The following is a 20,117-nucleotide window of genomic DNA, read 5'->3' on the forward strand; positions in this document are numbered from 1 at the left end:
GATAAACCAGGCCTGATCCAGAGGGAATGTGGGATAAACCAGTCCTGATCCAGAGGGAATGTGGGATAAACCAGTCCTGGTGGAACAAATGAAGGGCGAATTTAGACGGTGGGATGTGCTTTCGTTGCCATTGGCGGGGCGGGTGCAGTCCATAAAGACGACTGCCCTCCCGAGGTTTCTGTTTGTATTCCAGAACCTGCCGATTTTTATCCCCAGGGTCTTTTTCCCCTACCAGCCCCCCCGAACAGGCGCTGGAATGTGGCGACTAGGGGCTTTTCACAGTAACTTCATTGAAGCCTGCTTGTGACAATAAGGAAATATTATTATTTTTCAAGAAGGTTAACTCGTTGATATTGGGATTTGTGTGGGCAGGGACGGCCCCTCCGGTAAAGAAGGCGCTGTTGGCGAGGGGGCAGGGGCCAGGGTTGGCCTTGCCAAATTTAATGAATTATTATTGGGCGGCAAATGTAGCCATGGTAAGGAAGTGGTCGAGGGGTCAGTTTGGGAGCTTATGGAGGCAGCCTTCTGTAAAGGTACTAGTTTGGGAACGTTGTTGACGGCGCCTCTGCCGTTCCCGCCAACCAGGTACTCCACAAGCCCGGTGGTAGTGGTGGCCCTGAGGGGGTGGGCACAGTGGCGACAGCGCTTGCGGGGGCCTTGGTGTGGGCACCAATCTGTGGGAATCACAGGTTCACTCCAGGGGAACTGGATGGGGGGGGGGGGTTTCAGGGTTGGCGGCGGTCGGGATCGAGCGGTTTGGAGATATGTTCGTGGGGGGCATCTTCCCGGGTTTGGAGGACTGGTGGAGGAGTACGAGTTGCCCAGCGGAAACGGGGTCCAATACTTACAGGTGTGGAACTACGTGAGAGTAGGTGCCGTCCTTTCCTAATCTGGCCCCCGGGGCTGCAGGACAAGGTGCTGTCAAGAACAGGAGTTGGAGAGGGCAGGGTGTCAGAGATATATAAGGAATTAATGGATTGGGAAGGTGCTCCGATAGTAGTTAAGCGGAAGTGGGAGGAGGAGCTGGGGGATGAGTTGGAGGCTGGGCTATGGGAGGAGGCTCTGTGGAGGGTGAATGGGTCCACCTCATGTGCCAGGCTGAGTCTCATTCAATTTAAGATAGTCCACGGGGCGCATATTTTAAAGAAAAATTTAGAGTAGCCAATTAATTTTTTCCAATTAAGGGGCAATTTAGCGTGGCCAATCCACCTACCCTGCTCATCTTTGGGCTGTGGGGGTGAAACCCACGCAGACACGGGGAGAATGTGCAAACTCCACACGGACAGTGACCCGGGGCCGGGATTGAACCTGGGACCTCAGCGCCGTGAGGCAGCAGTGCTACTCATTGCGTGACCGTGCTGCCACAGGGCGCATATGACAGTGACTAGGATGAGCAGGTTCTTTGAGGGGGTGGAGGATAGGTGTGGGCACTGTGCGGGGGGGGGGTTCCGCGAACCATGTCCACATGTTTTGGGCCTGCCCGAAGTTGCAGGGATTTTGGCGGGGGTTCGCTGGCGTGATATCAGAGGTACTGGTGGTGAAGGTGGTCCCCAGTCCAGGATTGGCAATGGTTGGAGTGCCGGAAGACGTCCTGGCCTTTGCCTCGCTGGTGACCCGGAGACGGAACCTGTTGGGGTGGATCAATCCGGCGACGCCGAAGCTGGGTTGTGGGTGAGCGACCTCGCGGATTTCCCTCGACTGGAGGAAATTAAGTTTGCCTTGAGGGGGATCGATGGAAGTGTTCGCCCAGAGATAAAAGCCGTTTGTTGACTTCTTCCAGGACAGTTAAGTCAGCAGGGATGGGGCGGGTGGTTAACAAGAAAAAGTGGAGGCAGAGAGGGTGGGGGGTGGGGGGATATGGTAGGGGGTGCGTTGCAGTTGTTGGCTATTTATTGAGTTATGCTGTGTTCTATTGTTTATCTTTTTTATTCTGGTTGTGGTTTTATTTGATGTGTATTTATAAATGCCTTGATAAACATATTTTAAAAAAATACTTGAAGGACGAAATTTTGAAGGTTTTTAAAGATTCTTTCATGGGATTTGGGCATCGTTGGCAAGTCCAGCATTTGTTGGCCTTCTCGAATTGCCATTGGGCGTCTCGCTCGGCCATTTCCAAGAGCAGTTAAGGGTCAACCACATTTCTGTGGGCCTGGAGTCACATTTACCCCAGACCATAAAAGGACAAAGATATATTTTCCTCTTCTTATTGGTCGAAGAAGTCAGGGGCTGGTTTAGCACAGTGGGCTAAACAGCTGGTTTGTAATGCAGAACAAGGCAGCAGCGCGGGTTCAATTCCCATACCGGCCTCCCCGAACAGGCTCCGGAATGTTGTGGCGTCTGGGGGCTTTTCACAGTAACTTCATTGAAGCCTACTTGTGACAGTAAGCGATTATTATTCTGAGGCTCTGTGACCTTGCTATGCTTCTAATGAACCAAATGTTTTTTTTTACAAAAATCAATGATAGTTTCATGGTCACCATTACTTTATATTCCAGATTCATTCACTGAATTAAAATTCCACCAGCTGCCGTGGTGGGATTTGAACCCATGTCCCCAGGGGGAGATGGTGGTGCAGTGGTCTTGTCGCTGGACTCGTAATCCAGAGATCCAGGGTATTGCTCTGGGGACTCGAGTTCGAATCCCACCAGGGCAGGTGGTGAAATTTGAATTCAATAAAATATCTGGAATTAAAAATCTCATGATGACCAAGAAACCATTGTGGATTGTCGTAAAAACCCACCTGGTTCACTAACGTCCTTTAGGGAACTAAAACTGCCGTCGTTATCTGGTCTGACCTGTAGTGATCTGTATATCTGCTGGTATGCAAAGGGTTAACAACTGCATCATAGCGTTAGAGAACCTCCTCCCATAGATGGCAGCACTAGATTCAGGTATATAAACTGAACTCGGAGGATCTTGGCTCTCTCAAACCAGGAGTGACGAGACTAGAGTGTTAGAGAGATATTGGATCGTACACTTCTTCTGATTGACTTTATTATCAGTTATAGGTTGTGAAGAGTGAACAAAGTATTTATATTCGTCATTCATTAAATGTTATTTGCTTTAAATTGAAGACTGCTAGTTTCATTGAACTACAACCACCAGACCATTTTGGGAGTAAGCAAAGAGTAACAACATATTACGATCACATAATATAACATGGCCTACATGTGGTTGACTCTTAGCTGCCCTCTGTAAATGCCGGCCCAGCCAACAATGCCTACATCCTGTAAATGAATTTTTTTTTAAATTAGCCTGTGCCTCTGGATAACTTGTCCAGTGACATTGCCAGTATGCCACTGCCTCCCCTGGAAAATGGGGAAAGAGTGGACGTGGTAGAGGCACTAATTGGATTGCTCTTTGAAAGAGCCGTCACCGATCTGCTCAGCCAAATGTGGCCTCCTTCTGTGCTGCACCATTGGATGGGCTGGATTGAACGTTCTTCGCCGAGGTGAGGGAGGCAGAGCAGAAAGTGAGCAGTCAGCTGACTCTCGCTCCCTGCAGACTCAACACAGAGAATCAAGCATCATACAGCTAATTAGTGGCTGCCTGGCTTGGTTAACTCTGCTGCCTCACAGCGCCAGGGACCCGGGTTCAATTCTGACCTTGGATGGCTGTCTGTGGAGTTTGCTCTTCCTCCCTGTGCCTGCGTGGGTTTCCTCCGGGTGCTCCGGTTTCCTCCCACAGTCCAAAGATGTAGAGGTTCGGTGGCTTGGCCATGATGAATTGCCCCGTACTGTCCAAATGTTAGGTGGGGGTTGTAGGATTAGGATGGGGCGTGGGTCTAGGTAGGGTGTTCTTTCAGAGGATCGGTGCGTACACAATGGGCCGACTGGCCGTCTTCTGCACTATGAGGTAAAGTCTCCATAGTCCCAGATGACCGTAGGCTGCTTTCCCCTTTGAGGGGGAGAGCTGACTAGTGGCAATTTTTTTTTTTTAAATCACTTTTTCTAAGTTACAAAGCCAGAGCTGAGTGTGGACAGGGGCGAACCCCGAATCCAGCTCCTTGCCTGCTCCAAAAACCAATTCAAATTCAAATTGAATCCAATTCATGGTCCCCACAAGAGCGATACACCAGATCTGAGCCAAATGGCCGAGTGGCAATTTAACCTAAGGGTCACCAGACCTCAGGCAAGGAGCAAGGTTGAGAAGGTTGGGCCTTCATGAATAACCTCGGCCAGGGCAGCACAGTGGTGCAGTGGTTAGCACTGCTGCCTCATGGCGCTGAGGACCCGGGTTCCATGCCATCCCCGGGTCACTGTGTGTGTGGAGTTTGCACATTCTCCCCGTGTCTGCGTGGGTTTCGCCCCCACAACCCAAAGATGTGCAGGGTAGGTGGATTGGCCACCTTAAATTGCCCCTTAATTGGGGAAAAAAACAAATCATTAGTTAGCCCACCCCGAGTACCTTTCCGGTTGGGACAAGCTTCCGATTTCTGCACCTGCGCGCGTTCCACAAAATCGGATACTGGTGTGATCGTGTTAACTTGCCCGCCTGACACCAGCGCCTCATATTTACGTCCACTTGGGTTGTTGAGGGGAGAAGGATGGCCCACCTGATTTGTGGACTATAATGGGCAAATAATCTCTCTTTTGATGAAGTTTGTTGAAGGGTAAGTGCTGGCCACTCGGAACAGGAGAATACCCCTGTTCTTCCTTCAATTGTCCCAGGGGAACAATTGCATCAAACCTAAAGGGCTTATCGCCTCATCCGAAAGACAGACCCGAAAATCCAGCCCCATGTCTCTGTGAAAGCTCAGCCCTGTTCCCCAAATAGGGTAATTGCTGCATTTTGTCTTTTTCAATGTCTTAATGTGGATTTAAATAGGTGTTTATCAGCTGAAGCTGAGACAATGGTTCTTCATAGCTGTGTCCCGGGATAATCAATATACAAGCTGGCCCAGAGATATCCCGATTTCCCCCGGGAACCATGTAGTCTTGCTGATCTGCTTCATTTGATGCTACTGCCTGTATTGAAAAGCTAATTGTGTCAGATGATTACTTAATATCCTTTGAGATCTCTAATGTACACGAGCTTGCAGACTACCAGTGAAAAATTCATAACCTTACAGCGAACCCTTTGTGGATACTTCACCGTTGACAAACTTCAACCTTGCCCTGGGCCATGATGTATGTGAGACCCAGAGCTTTGAAGTATATTTTTGAATGACGACATCTGCTCGCCGAGTACCCGGAGGTTTTAGAAGCAGAATAGAGATTTCTGGATCAAAGCAAATTACTGCAGTGAGGTGGGATAGAGGGCCTGCAATAGATGGAGGCTACGGAGAGAATGACAAAGGTTTTGTGGACAAAAAGACAAAGGAAATGTAAATGGCGGTGATCAAGGCTAAGAAGGGTGATGATAGTGAAATGAAAATGAAATGAAAATCGCTTATTGTCACGAGTAGGCTTCAATGAAGTTACTGTGAAAAGCCCCCTAGTCGCCACATTCCGGCGCCTGTTCGGGGAGGCTGGTACGGGAATCGAACCGTGCTGCTGGCCTGCTGTAAAAGCCAGCGATTTAGCTGAATGTGCCGATGGCAGAACAAAGTAAGAAGTCTTACAACACCAGGTTAAAGTCCAACAGGTTTGTTTTGAATCACTAGCTTTCGGAGCACAGCTCCTCCCTCAAGTGAATGAAGAGGTGGGTACCAGAAACATATATATAGACAAAGTCAATGATGCAAGAGTGTCATAGAACATAGAACATACAGTGCAGAAGGAGGCCATTCAGCCCATCGAATCTGCACCGACCCACTTAAGCCCTCACTTCCATCCTATCCCCGTAACTCAATAACCCCTCCTAACCTTTTTTTTTTGGTCACTAAGGGCAATTTATCATGGCCAATCCACCTAACCTGCTCGTCTTTGGACGGTGGGAGGAAACCGGGTCACCCGGAGGAAACCCACGCAGACACGGGGAGAGTGTGCAGAGTCCGCAAAGACAGTGACCCAGCCGGGAATCGAACCTGGGACACTGGCGCTGTGAAGCCACAGTGGTATCCACTTGTGCTGCCCATTGAAGGTGTTTTGCATCATTGACTTTGTCTATATATATGTTTCTGGAACCCACCTCTTCATTCACCTGAGGAAGGAACAGTGCTCCGAAAGCTAGTGATTCGAAACAAACCTGTTGGACTTTAACCTGGTGTTGTAAGACTTCTTACTGTGCTCACCCCAGTCCAACGCCAGCATCTCCACATCATGGCAGAACAAAGGTAAGCAGTGTGTCAAAGGACAACCTAGAACAGGGGACAGAAGGCCCCATTAGGGTGGGATGGGGGGAGTGGAGATAATAATAATAATATAATAATAATTAATTGCTTATTGTCACAAGTAGGCTTCAATGAAGTTACTGTGAAAAGCCCCTAGTCGCCACATTCCAGCACCTGTTCGGGGAGGCTGGTACGGGAATTGTTCTGCATTACAAGCCAGCTGTTTAGCCCACTGTGCTAAACCAGCCTCTGTCTTACCACCCTGATGGTGGTAAGGGAAAGATAGCTCGATGGAAGAAATGAAGATAAATTGATAGAAATAAAAATGGGGTGGAGGTGGAGGAGAGAGTTCACAGTCTGAAGTTGTCGAACTCAATGTTAAGTCCGAATGGCTGTAACATGCCTAATCGGAAGATGAGGTGCTGTTCCTCCAGTGATAGTGTGTGCAGGAGGTGGAGGGAAGTGGGGCTGGTCAAGGTGAGGGATTTGTATTTGGAGGAAGGGTTCGCCAGTCTGGAGGAGCTAAGGGGGAGGGTAGAGCTGCCGAGGGGTAATGAGTTCAGGTATCTACAGATTAGGGACTTTGCACGAAAGGTCTGGTATGGGTTCCCTGGATTGCCGGGATACACTCTGCTGGAGCGACTGCTGCTTCCGGATGTGGAAGAGGAGGGAAGAATTGGGGATATATATAAGTGGCTGGGGGAGCAGGGAGGCGAGCGGGTGGTGAAGATCAAGGAGGAATGGGAAGCGGAGTTGGGACTGGAAATCAATTGGGGAGTATGGAGTGAGGCACTGCGAAGGGCAAACGGGACCTCCTCTTGTGCAAGGATGAGCCTGATACAGTTTAAGGTGGTGCACAGGGTGCATATGACTCGGGCGAGAATGAGTGGGTTCTTTCAGGGGGTAGCAGATGAGTGTGGGAGGTGTGGGCGGGGGCCAGCGAATCACACACACATGTTTTGGGGTTGTGAAAAATTGGGAAGATTCTGGGCGGGAGTGTTCGCGGTCTTAGCCAGGACAGTGGAGGAGGGAGTGGACCCGGACCCTTTAGTGCCGATATTTGGGGTTTCAGAGAAGCCGGAGCTCATGGAGAGGAGGAAGACCGATGTCGCGACCTTCGCCTCTCTGATTGCACGGCGACGAATTTTGCTGGAGTGGCGGTCGGCATCGCCACCGGGGGTAGCGGCATGGTTGGGTGACCTGTACGACCTCCTGTGGTTAGATAAAGTATGAGTTAAGGGGCTCAGCAGGGGAGTTTGAGAAAAGGTGGGGGATGTTTGTGACCGTGTTTGAGGAGCTGTTCGTCGCAGGGAGGGGGGGGGGGGGGAGGTGATGGGGAGGGGGGGTGTCAAAGGAGGAAAATCTGTACAAACTGTATAGTTGATTGTTGGGAAGAATATTTCCCGGGGTGTTTATTTGCTGTAACTACTTTGATACAAGTTTGAATAAAATGCGTTTTTAATAAAAAAGGAAAAGTGCAGCAGGCCAAGGATAGACAAGTGGACATAAGAGCAGAATGTTGTGTTAAAATGGCAAGTGACAGGAAGGTCTGGGTCCTACTTGCGGACTCATAGAATCATAGAAGTTTACAGCATGGAAACAGGCCCTTCGGCCCAACCAGTCCATGCCGCCCAGTTTTTACCATTAAGCTAGTCCCAGTTGCCCGCACTTGGCCCATAACCCTCGATACCCATCTTACCCATGTAACTATCTAAATGCTTTTTAAAAGACACAATTGTACCCGCCTCTACTACTACCTCTGGCAGCCCATTCCAGACACTCACTACCCTCTGAGTGAAGAAATTGCCCCTCTGGGCCCTTCTGAATCTCTCCCCTCTCACCTTAAACCTATGCCCTCTAGATTTAGACTCCCCTACCTTTGGGAAAAGATGTTGACTATATACCTTATCTATGCCCCTCATTATTTTATAGACCTCTAAAAGATCACCCCTAAGCCTCCTATGCTCCAGGGAAAAAAGTCCCAGTCTATCCAGCCTCTCCTTATAACTCGAACCATCAAGTCCCGGTAACATCCTAGTAAATCTTTTCTGCACTCTTTCTAGTTTAATAATATCCTCTCTATAATAGGGTGACCAGAACTGCACACAGTATTCCAAGTGTGGCCGTACCAATGTCTTGTACAACTTCAACAAGACGTCCCAACTCCTGTATTCAATGTTCTGACCAATGAAACCAAGCATGTCGAATGCCTTCTTCACCACCCTGTCCACCTGCGACTCCACCTTAAGACCATAAGACATAGGAGCGGAAGTAAGGCCATTCGGCCCATCGAGTCCACTCCGCCATTCAATCATGGCTGATTTCAACTCCATTTAACCGCTCTCTCTCCATAGCCCTTAATTCCTCGAGAAATCAAGAATTTATCAACTTCTGTCTTAAAGACACTCAACGTCCCAGCCTCCACCTCCCTCTGTGGCAATGAATTCCACAGACCCACCACTCTCTGGCTGAAGAAATTTCTCCTCATCTCTGTTCTAAAGTGACTCCCTTTTATTCTAAGGCTGTGCCCCCGGGTTCTAGTCTCCCCTGCTAATGGAAACAACTTCCCTACATCCACCCTATCTAAGCCATTCATTATCTTGTAAGTTTCTATTAGATCTCCCCTCAACCTCCTAAACTCCAATGAATATAATCCCAGGATCCTCAGACGTTCATCGTATGTTAGGCCTACCATTCCTGGGATCATCCGTGTGAATCTCCGCTGGACCCGCTCCAGTGCCAGTATGTCCTTCCTGAGGTGTGGGGCCCAAAATTGCTCACAGTATTCTAAATGGGGCCTAACTAATGCTTTATAAAGCTTCAGAAGTACATCCCTGCTTTTATATTCCAAGCCTCTTGAGATGAATGACAACATTGCATTTGCTTTCTTAATTACGGACTCAACCTGCAAGTCTACCTTTAGAGAATCCTGGACTAGGACTCCCAAGTCCCTTTGCACTTCAGCATTATGAATTTTGTCACCGTTTAGAAAATAGTCCATGCCTCTATTCTTTTTTCCAAAGTGCAAGACCTCGCACTTGCCCACGTTGAATTTCATCAGCCATTTCTTGGACCACTCTCCTAAACTGTCTAAATCTTTCTGCAGCCTCCCCACCTCCTCCATACTACCTGCCCCTCCACCTATCTTTGTATCATCGGCAAACTTAGCCAGAATGCCCCCAGTCCCGTCATCTAGATCGTTAATATATAAAGAGAACAGCTGTGGCCCCAACACTGAACCCTGCGGGACACCACTCGTCACCGGTTGCCATTCCGAAAAAGAACCTTTTATCCCAACTCTCTGCCTTCTGCCTGACAGCCAATCGTCAATCCATGTTAGTACCTTGCCTCGAATACCATGGGCCCTTATTTTACTCAGCAGTCTCCCATGAGGCACCTTATCAAAGGCCTTTTGGAAGTCAAGATAGATAACATCCATTGGCTCTCCTTGGTCTAACCTATTTGTTATCTCTTCAAAGAACTCTAACAGGTTTGTCAGGCACGACCTCCCCTTACTAAATCCATGCCGACTTGTCCTAATCTGACCCTGCACTTCCAAGAATTTAGAAATCTCATCCTTAACAATGGATTCTAGAATCTTGCCAACAACCGAGGTTAGGCTAATTGGCCTATAATTTTCCATCTTTTTCCTTGTTCCCTTCTTGAACAGGGGGGTTACAACAGCGATTTTCCAATCCTCGGGGACTTTCCCTGACTCCAGTGACTTTTGAAAGATCATAACTAACACCTCCACTATTTCTTCAGCTATCTCCTTTAGAACTCTAGGATGTAGTCCATCTGGGCCCGGAGATTTATCAATTTTTAGACCTCTTAGTTTCTCTAGCACTTTCTCCTTTGTGATGGCTACCATATTCAACTCTGCCCCCTGACTCTCCGGAATTGGTGGGATATTACTCATGTCTTCTACTGTGAAGACTGACGCAAAATACTTATTTAGTTCCTCAGCTATTTCCTTGTCTCCCATCACTAGATTACCAGCGTCATTTTGGAGCGGCCCAATGTCAACTTTTGCCTCCCGTTTGTTTTTAATGTATTTAAAGAAACTTTTACTATCATTCCTAATGTTACTGGCTAGCCTACCTTCATATTTGTTCCTCTCTTTCCTTATTTCTCTCTTTGTTATCCTCTGTTTGTTTTTGTAAACAGCACCTTCAAGGAGCTATGAACCTGTACTCCTCGATCTCTTTGTTCTATAACTCTCCCCAACGCCATACCATTCACTGAGTAGGTCCTGGCCTGATTCGATCTGCCAAAATGCATCACCTCACATTTACCTAAGACATTGGTGTCATCTGCAAACTTACTAACCATGCCTCCTAAATTCTCATCCAAATCATTAATATAAATCACAAATAACAGTGGACCCAGCACCGATCCCTGAGGCACACCACTGGTCACAGGCCTCCAGTTTGAAAAACAACCCTCTACAACCACCCTCTCTCTGCCTTCTGTCGTCCAGCCAATTTTGAATCCAATTGGCAACCTCACCCTGGATCCCGTGAGCTTTAACCTTCTGCAACAACCTACCATGCGGTACCTTGTCAAAGGCTTTGCTAAAGTTCATGTAGACAACGTCTACTGCACTGCCCTCATCTACCTTCTTGGTCACCCCCTCAAAAAACTCAATCAAATTTGTGAGACATGATTTTCCATGCACAAAGCCATGCTGACTGCCCCGAATCAGTCCTTGCCTCTCTAAATGCTTGTAGATCCTGTCTCTCAGAATACCTTCTAGCAACTTACCTACTACAGACGGTAGGCTCACCGGTCTGTAGTTCCCAGGCTTTTCCCTGCTGCCCTTCTTAAACAAGGGCACAACATTCGCCACTCTCCAATCTTCAGGCACCTCACCTGTGGCTGCCGATGATTCAAATACCTCTGTTAGGGGACCCGCAATTTCCTCCCTAGCCTCCCACAACATCCTGGGATACATTTCATCAGGTCCCGGGGATTTATCTACCTTGATGCGCTTTAAGACTCCCAGCACCTCCTCCTCTGTAATATGCACACTTCTCAAGACATCACTATTTATTTCCCTTAGTTTCCTAACATCCATGCCTTTCTCCACCGTGAATACCGATGAGAAATATTCATTCAGGATCTCACCCAACCCTTGTGGTTCAGCACATAGATGTCCTTGTTGATCCTTAAGAGGCCCTACTCTGTCCCTAGTTACTCTTTTTCCCTTTATGTATCTGTAGAAGCTCTTTGGATTCTCCTTTGCATTATTTGCCAAAGCAATTTCATGTCCCCTTTTTGCCCTCCTGATTTCCCTCATAACTCTATTTCGACAATCTCTATACTCTTCAAGGGATCCACTTGATCCCAGTTGTTTATGTACGTCATATGCCTCCTTCTTTTTGACCAGAGTCTCAATATCGCGAGTCATCCAGGGTTCCCTACTTCTACCAGCCTTGCCCTTCACTCTAAAGGGAATGAAGATGTTCTACAAAGCAGTCAGCCAATCTACATATAGTCTCTCCTGTGTGGTAGAGATTTCTGTGGTCAGTGGTCAGAGATACCGCTGACGACTTCCGGTTGCGGCGATGACCAGCTAAGCCGCACGTTTCGGCGGCTCCAGCTCGAACGGACCTTCGGGCTCTTTTAAGAGCCCCAACGGGGAATTTTCTCGGGACGAAACCCGGTGTGGGGTGAGGCAACAGGGAGTCCCCCCCAGCGAAAAAGAAAAATATAGGCGGCGGCGGCCCGATCTCGAAGAATCCTCGAGGGCAGCGGCAGAAGGAAGAAAGGAGCAAGATGGCGGCGGAGGGAGCCGTGGGGACATGGGGACCGGACCAGGATGAATTCCTAAGACGGTGTGTGGAGCTGCTAAAAAAGGAGGTGCTGGCCCCGATGCTACTAGCAATTGAGGGGCTTAAGGAGACACAAAAGGCCCAGGAGATAGAGTCCCGCCGGGTTGGAGAATCGCCGGGGGCTGCCGTGAATCCCGCCCCCGCCAGTTGCCGAAGTCTCCAGTACCGGATATTCAGTGGGGGCGGGAATCGGGCCGCGCCGGTTGGCGGGCCCCCCCGCTAACGGCGGGACAAGGTTGCGTGGGCGGTCTCCGGGATCCTGGGGGGGGGGCGCGGGGCGATCTGACCCCGGGGGGGGTGCCCCCACGGTGGCCTGGCCCGCGATCGGGGCCCACCGATCCGTGGGCGGGCCTGTGCCGTGGGGGCACTCGTTCCCTTCCGCCTCCGCAACGGTCTCCACCATGGCGGAGGCGGAAGAGACTCTCTCCACTGCGCATGTGCGGGAAACTGTCAGCGGCCGCTGACGATCCCGCGCATGCGCCGCCCGGGGATGTCTAATTTCCGCGCCAGCTGGCGGGGCAACAAAGGCCGTTTCCGCCAGCTGGCGGGGCGGAAATCCCTCCGGCGTCGGCCTAGCCCCTCAATGTTGGGGCCCGGCCCCCAAAGATGCGGAGCATTCCGCACCTTTGGGGCGGCGCGATGCCCGTCTGATTGGCGCCGTTTTGGGCGCCAGTCGGTGGACATCGCGCCGTTTGGGGAGAATTGCGCCCAAGGTATTGGAGGTGTTGGCAGGTTTAAAAGTGGACAAATCTCCAGGTCCGGATGAATTGTATCCCAGGATGCTGTGGGAAGTGAGAGAGGAGATTGTAGGGGCTATGATCCAAATTTTTAATTCCTCTCTGGCCTTGGGGCAGGTACCAGGGTTTGGAGAACAGCTAATGTACCATTTCCCAGTTGGTCCCGAATGGGCCCTACACTTTCCCTGGTTATCCTTTCCCATACCAGCCTCCCCGAACAGGCACCGGAATGTGGCGACTAGGGGCTTTTCACAGTAACTTCATTGAAGCCTACTCGTGACAGTAAGCGATTTTCATTTCATTTCATTTTCATGTGGTCCCACTATTTCAGAAAGGTTGTAGAGATAAGCCAGGAAACTACAGACCAGAGAATCTCACGTCAGTGGTAGGGAAACTATTGGAGAAAATCTGAAAGAGAGAATCTATCTCCACTTGGAGCGACAAGGTTTGATCATGAATACTCAGCTTGGCTTTGTCAGAGGGAGGTCATGCCTAACAAATTTGATTGAATTTTTTGAGCATGTGACCAGGTGTGTAGATGAGGGTAGTGCAGTTGATGTAGTTTACATGGATTTCAGCAAAACCTTTGACAAGATCGCACATGGGAGGCTTATAAAGAAGGCAAATGCACATGGGATGATAAGGTGGATTCAAAATTGGCTTAGCTGTAGGAGACAGAGAGCTGCTTTAGTGTCTGGAAGCCAGTGACATTCCACAGGGACCTGTGCTGGGCCCCCTATTTGTCATTTATATAAATGACATAGATGATTATGTGGGAGGGGTAAGATCAGTAAGTTTGGGACACAAGGATTGGCCGGGTGGTGAACAGTGAGGTTGAGTGTCTTGGGTTACAGACGCGATGGTCAAACGAGCAGAAAAGTGGCAGATGGAAAAGTGTGAGGTGTTACACTTTGGAAAGAGCAATGTGAGAAAGAAGTATTCAATGAATGACACCACAGTGGGAAGTTCCGAGGAACAAAGGGACCTTGGCGTGTTTGTCCATAGATCTCTGAAGGCGGGAGGGCAGGTTAATCGGGTGGTGAAAAAAGCATATGGCACACTTGCCTTTATCAATCGTGGCATAGATTACAAAAGCAGGGAGGTCTTGATGTAGTTGTATAGAACATTGGTGAGGCCACAGCTGGAGTAGTATGTGCAATTCTGGTCGCCACATTATAGGAAGGATGTGAATGCACTAGAGGCGGTGCAGTGGTTAGCACTGTTGCTTCACAGCACCAGGGCCCCAGGTTCGATTCCCGGCTTGGGTCACTGTGCGGAGTCTGCACGTTCTCCCGTGTCTGTGTGCATTTCCTCCGGGTGCTCCAGTTTCCTCCCACAAGTCCCGAAAGACGTACTGTTTAGGTGAATTGGACATTCTGCTTTTCGGAAAAACAGCCATTTGTTCCTCCTCTTTGTTTCCTGTCTACCAACCGGTTTTCTATTCATCTGAATACACGACACCCAATGAAATGAAATGAATGAATGAATGAAAATTGCTTATTGTCACAAGTAGGCTTCAATGAAGTTACTGTGAAAAGATTACACATTCCGGCGCCTGTTCGGGGAGGCTGGTACGGGAATCGAACCGTGCTGCTGGCCTGCCTTGGTCTGCTTTAAAAGCCAGCGATTTAGCCCAGTGTGCTAAACCAGCCCCTGCTTCCATGTGTTTTAATTTTGCACAATAATCTTTGATGTGTGACCTTGTCGAAAACCTGAATGTCCAAATAAACCGCATCCACTGGCTCCCCCTCATCAACTCTACTAGCTACATCCTCGAAGAATTCCAGTAAATTTGTCAGGAATGATTTCCCCTTCGTAAATCCATGATAACGCTGGATGATCTGGTTTTATAATGGGACTCTAGCATTTTCCCCACTACCAAAGGGATGCTGACTGGTCTATAGTTCCCTGTTTTCTCTCTACCTGGCTTATTAAATCGTGGGGTTACGTTGGTTATCCTCAAATCCATAGGAACTATTCCAGAGTTTATAGATTCTTGGAAGATATGGGGCTGGTTTAGCACAGTGGGCTAAACAGCTGGCTTGTAATGCAGAACAAGGCAGCAGCGCGAGTTCAATTCCAGTACCGGCCTCCCCGAACAGGCGCCGGAATGTGGGGCTTTTCAAAGTAACTTAATTGAAGCCTACTTGTGACAATAAGCGATTATTATTATGTCCTCCAATACATCCATCATTCCTCGGGCCACTCCCTTAAGCACTCTGGGATGTAGGTTATCAGGCCCTGGGGATTTATTGGCCTTCAATCCCATCAACTTCCCCAACACCATTTCCCTACTGATGGTGATTTCTTTAAGTTCGTCCCTCTCACTAAACCTTGTCTGTCCCCAACATCTTTGTAAGGATATTTTGCTTTTATCTCTCAAAGTCTCAGGTTATTGAATGGCGCATCAAGATGATGCAATGGCCTGTGTTTTTTAAAGGGCGCCAGATGTCCCCCCACCCTGATGATCTCTCCTCTTGTCCATCAGTTCCATGTGGACTCACACAATCTCCTCTCAGCCAATCACCTTTAGTTCCACATCTGCGACAGGAACAGAGGCACTTACAGCGTGAGAATGGTTCCAAAATGCACCTGTGGATCACATTATGTGATCTCATGAGAATTGTTCTTGTGAAATTAGGTGTTTCTATGCCGTAACACTGATCGCTGCTCTTTGTGCATGTTGTCAGGACTTTTAACCAGCCCTTCCGCAGCCTTTTCACTCAAGTGGCACTTTGCAATGAACATAAGAACTCGGAGCAGGAGTAGGCCATCTGGCCCCTCGAGCCTGCTCCACCATTCAATGAGATCATGGCTGATCTTTTGTGGACTCAGCTCCACTTTCCGGCCCGAACACCATAACCCTTAATCCTCTTATTCATCAAAAAACTATCTATCTTTATCTTAAAAACATTTAATGAAGGAGCCTCAACTGCTTCACTGGGCAAGGAATTCCATAGATTCACAACCCTTTGGGTGAAGAAGTTCCTCCTAAACTCAGTCCTAAATCTACTTCCCCTTATTTTGAGGCTATGCCCCCTAGTTCTGCTTTCACCCGCCAGTGGAAACAACCTGCCCGCATCTATCCTATCTATTCTCTTCATAATTTTATATGTTTCTATAAGATCCCCCCCTCATCCTTCTGAATTCCAACGCATACAGTCCCAGTCCACTCAACCTCTCCTCGTAATCCAACCCCTTCAGCTCTGGGATTAACCTAGTGAATCTCCTCCGCACACCCTCCAGCGCCAGTACGTCCTTTCTCAGGTAAGGAGACCAAAACGGAACACAATACTCCAGGTGTGGCCTCACTAACACCTTATACAATTGCAGCATAACCTCCCTAGTCTTAGACTCCATCCCTCTAGCAATGAAGGACAAAATTCCATTCGTTTTCTTAATCACCTGTTGCACCTGTAAACCAACTTTTTGCGACTCATGCACTCAATGGCCGTGAGGTTTTAGTTAAAGTATTAATCATTCTCGAGCACCACAGCCTTTCTATGACTCCCTGCAGTGTTATTTTGCGGACGTTTTTCAGGCTGAACAGTCCTACTTTATTAGTTCCCACACTCTCCACGCATGATGATGAGTAATGGAAATTCTTTCCACTCTGTGACATTTGAAATGTCAGCTCAAGGGGAACGCGCGAGTGATGTTGGTGGTGTGCGTTCATCCTGATGATGCTGGCCAATGACCCCTGAGAATGCTGCTTTGTCCCTGATCGGCTGCCTCTCGCAGCTTGATAGAATCCCTATGTTTGGTTACAGAATATCGATTTCATTGTATGACTGTGCCAGCAGTGTCTTAGGCCCGATAGCAAATATTGACCTTTGTCACGTGGACTGGAGCGGACTGGAGCGGTGCGAAAGTGATGCTGTGCTGCCTCTCCTGAGGGCTCATCAGTCTCTATGAGGGGAATAACTTATCATTGATTGCTGTGTCAAAACTGACTGGACCACTTCTCTCCCAGATGTTATTCAATAGCAAGAGGAGATGGTTTGATTCTCTTGTTGGAGTTGGTCATTGCCTGGCAGTTGTGTGGCGTGAATGTTACCGCTTATCGGCCCAAGCCTGAATATTGTCCAGGTCTTGCTCAGGCGAACACTCCCACTTCTGCCCTTATGTTGGAAAGAAGGTCATGGATGAAGCTGTTGAAGGTGGCCTAAGACACTACTCTGAGGAACTCCAAACTTTGTGTGGTATTATCATAACTATCAGCATTACAAGGGTTAATGTAGTGTCGAGAATAGCCACTTGAGGGAGCTTCAGGTACAACTATATAAAGCAGTGATGCTAGGCCTTAGGGGAGGGGTGTGTGCAGGAGATAGCTAGTGAAGGTCATAAAAGCAGTTAGTGTGAGAAGGTTAGATTATAGTTTATACCAGTAATGAGATTAGCAGTAGATGAGTTAGATTTTATTATCAATTCTGTATTTAAAAAAATAAATTTAGAGCACCCAATTCATTTTTTCCATTAAGGGGCAATTTAGCGTGGCCAATCCACCTACCCTGCACATCTTTGGGTTTTGGGGGTGAAACCTACGCAAACACGGGGAGAATGTGCAAAATCCACACGGACAGTGACCCAGAGCCGGGATCGAACCTGGGACCTCGGCGCCGTGGGGCAGCAGTGCTAACCCACTGCACCACCGTGCTGCCCAATTCTATATTCTTAAGGACTAAGTGCCGAAACCCAGTTCAGTAGTGTAAATAAAATCATAGCTTTTACTAAAACAAAGCTATACTGTGGTCTTTGTGGAACACTACACCAACCATCCTGAATGAGCAACACAAAGAACACTACTCTCTGTACATTCGCAAAGTGACTGGTCCTTAACCTTCTGAATAATTAAGCAATCAATTTCTAGCGGTCAGAACATTCTTTTTCCACATTTTTTGTTGTTTATGGAATATGTTGAGTTGGGTGTCATTTTCACATCTATGTCGCTCACAGGTGAACTGCATGAACTATCGAAAAGCCATTTAATGTGTTTTCCCATTAAAAAATAAATAAATTTAGAGTACCCAATTCTTTTTTTTTCCAATTAAGGGTCAATTTAGCGCGGCCAATCCACCTACCCTGCACATCTTTGGGTTGTGCGGGCGAAACTCACGCAGACACAGGGAGAATGTGCAAACTCCACACGGACAGTGACCCAGAGCCGGGATCGAACCCGGGTCCTTAGCGCCGTGAGGCAGCAGTGCTAACCACTGCACCACCGTGCCGCCCCATGTTTTCCCATTTGTGAAGCTGGCTCAGAGGTAACAATGAGGAAAATTTATTCCACGAAAGCAGCGTCCCTTTAAAAGTTCTTAACCTGGGCGATAAATTAACTGACAAGCACCAGTGTGAGTCACAGGTAATATTTTGCTGTTCAATTGTGTGAAGGGTGTGTTGTTACCCAGGAGAGGGGCCAGCATGTTAATTGGCCAGACAGCAACAAGAAGCCCTTGTTATGATCGGTAACTGAGAAATTTGTTTTTGACATCAGTTTAAAAACTTCAGAAGGGCAGTTAGAACAAAAAAAGAAGCAAAGTTATCACGCGTAGATCAGTGAAGTGAAGGATTTATTTTATACTCTGTCTCTGTGTTTCCAACTCTCTCACTCTGTCATTCTGTCTCTCTGCCTCTCTCTGCTCGTATGCCATGTCCCAGTGTTTCCCCACCCCTATCTCACTTTCACTTTGTCTCTCTATCTCTGCCACTCTATTTGTCATTCCCTGTCTCTTTCTATGTGTCTCACTCATTCTCTCTTTCTGCCTTCTTGTTGATTCTCACTCTGTCTCCCTGTGGCTCTGTCTCCTTCTATCATTTTGTCATTCTGTTGCCCTCCATCTCTCTCTGAGTCTCATTCCCCCTCTGTGTCTCTCTCCCCGCATATACCTGTCTCGCAGTGTACTCTCTCTCTCTACTCACATATCTGTGTCTAATTGCTCTCTCTCTCTCTGTGTCTCTCTCTCTCTCCATCTTTCTCTCCCCAGTTGTATATTCATGTCTCATTGCTCTCTCTCTGTCTCTCCTTACAGGTTATGCCATCGCTAAGGTTTGTGGTGAAGACGATAGTAAAGGAGAAGGGCTGATTGGGCAGCGCTCTGAACTCCCTGTGCCATCACAGTGAACTATGGCAGCTGGCGGGGCAAGGGAACCAGCAGATGTCCCCACGTGTTTACATCAGGTGAGTAAAGGCCGATGACACAGGGAAGGGAAGTATCAGCAGGTGAGAGTAGAGGGGTCAGATAGCGGCACTATCAGGTGGTCAGTCAGTCACACCAGACCGCACTATCGAGGGGTCACTCACAGAGTGACAGCGGCACTATCAGGTGGTCAGTCAGCCATACACTGACAGGACCGCAATATCGAGGGGGTCTGAACTCCAGCTAATCTTTCCCCTCTTTCACTTCAAGATCCTGAGCTCAAATCAGGCACACACTCATCATTATCACCATCATCACCATCACCATCACCGCCATCATCATCATCTTCACCATCATCATCATCACCAGCACCATCATCATCACCAGCACCATCATCACCAGCACTATAATCACCTTCTTCACAGAATTTATAGTGCAGAAGGAGGACATTCGGCCCATCGAGTCTGCGCCGGCTCTTGGAAAGAGCACCCTACCCAAGCCCACACCACCACCCTATCCCCATAACCCAATAACCCCACCCAACACTAAGGACAATTTTGGACACTAAGGGCAATTTAGCATGGCCAATCCACCTAACCTGCACATCTTTGGACTGTGGGAGGAAACCGGAGCACCCGGAGGAAACCCACGCACACACGGGGAGAATGTGCAGACTCCGCACAGACAATGACCCAAGCCGGGAATCAAACCTGGGACCCTGGAGCTGTGAAGCAATTGTGCTAACCACTATGCTACAGTGCTGCCCCCAACCTTCACCATCATCACCATCACCACCATCACCACCATCACCATCACCACCATCATCATCAACATCATCACCATCATCATAGAACATACAGTGCAGAAGGACACTATTCGGCCCATCGAATCTGCACCGACCCACTTAAGCCCTCACTTACACCCTATCCCCGTAACCCAATAACCCCTCCTAACCTTTTTGGTCACTAAGGACAATTTATCGTGGCCAATCCACCTAACCTGCACGTCTTTGGACTGTGGGAGGAAACCGGAGCACCCGGAGGAAACCCACGCACACACGGGGAGAACGTGCAGACTCCGCACAGATAGTGACCCAGCGGGGAATCGAACCTAGGACCCTGGTGCTGTGAAGCCACAGTGCTATCCACTTGTGCTACCGTGCATCCACACAGCGCTGCGCGCGGGGCCTGGCCAA

At 48.6% G+C, this 20,117-nt stretch overlaps 1 protein-coding gene across 2 annotated transcripts in view; it reads left to right on the forward strand.

Annotated features, from left to right (window-relative positions):
- Positions 1–20,117, forward strand: part of LOC140386548 (anion exchange protein 3-like) — a 254,089-nt gene that overhangs the window by 12,345 nt on the left and 221,627 nt on the right. For both annotated transcript variants that reach the window (XM_072468972.1, XM_072468979.1), the window contains exon 2: positions 18,815–18,963. In XM_072468972.1, the coding sequence (XP_072325073.1) occupies positions 18,910–18,963 (54 nt within the window). In that variant the 5' untranslated portion in view covers positions 18,815–18,909. The remainder of the gene's footprint in view (positions 1–18,814; positions 18,964–20,117) is intronic.

Source organism: Scyliorhinus torazame, chromosome 2 (assembly GCF_047496885.1).
Source record: "Scyliorhinus torazame isolate Kashiwa2021f chromosome 2, sScyTor2.1, whole genome shotgun sequence".
Lineage (NCBI taxonomy): Eukaryota > Metazoa > Chordata > Chondrichthyes > Carcharhiniformes > Scyliorhinidae > Scyliorhinus > Scyliorhinus torazame.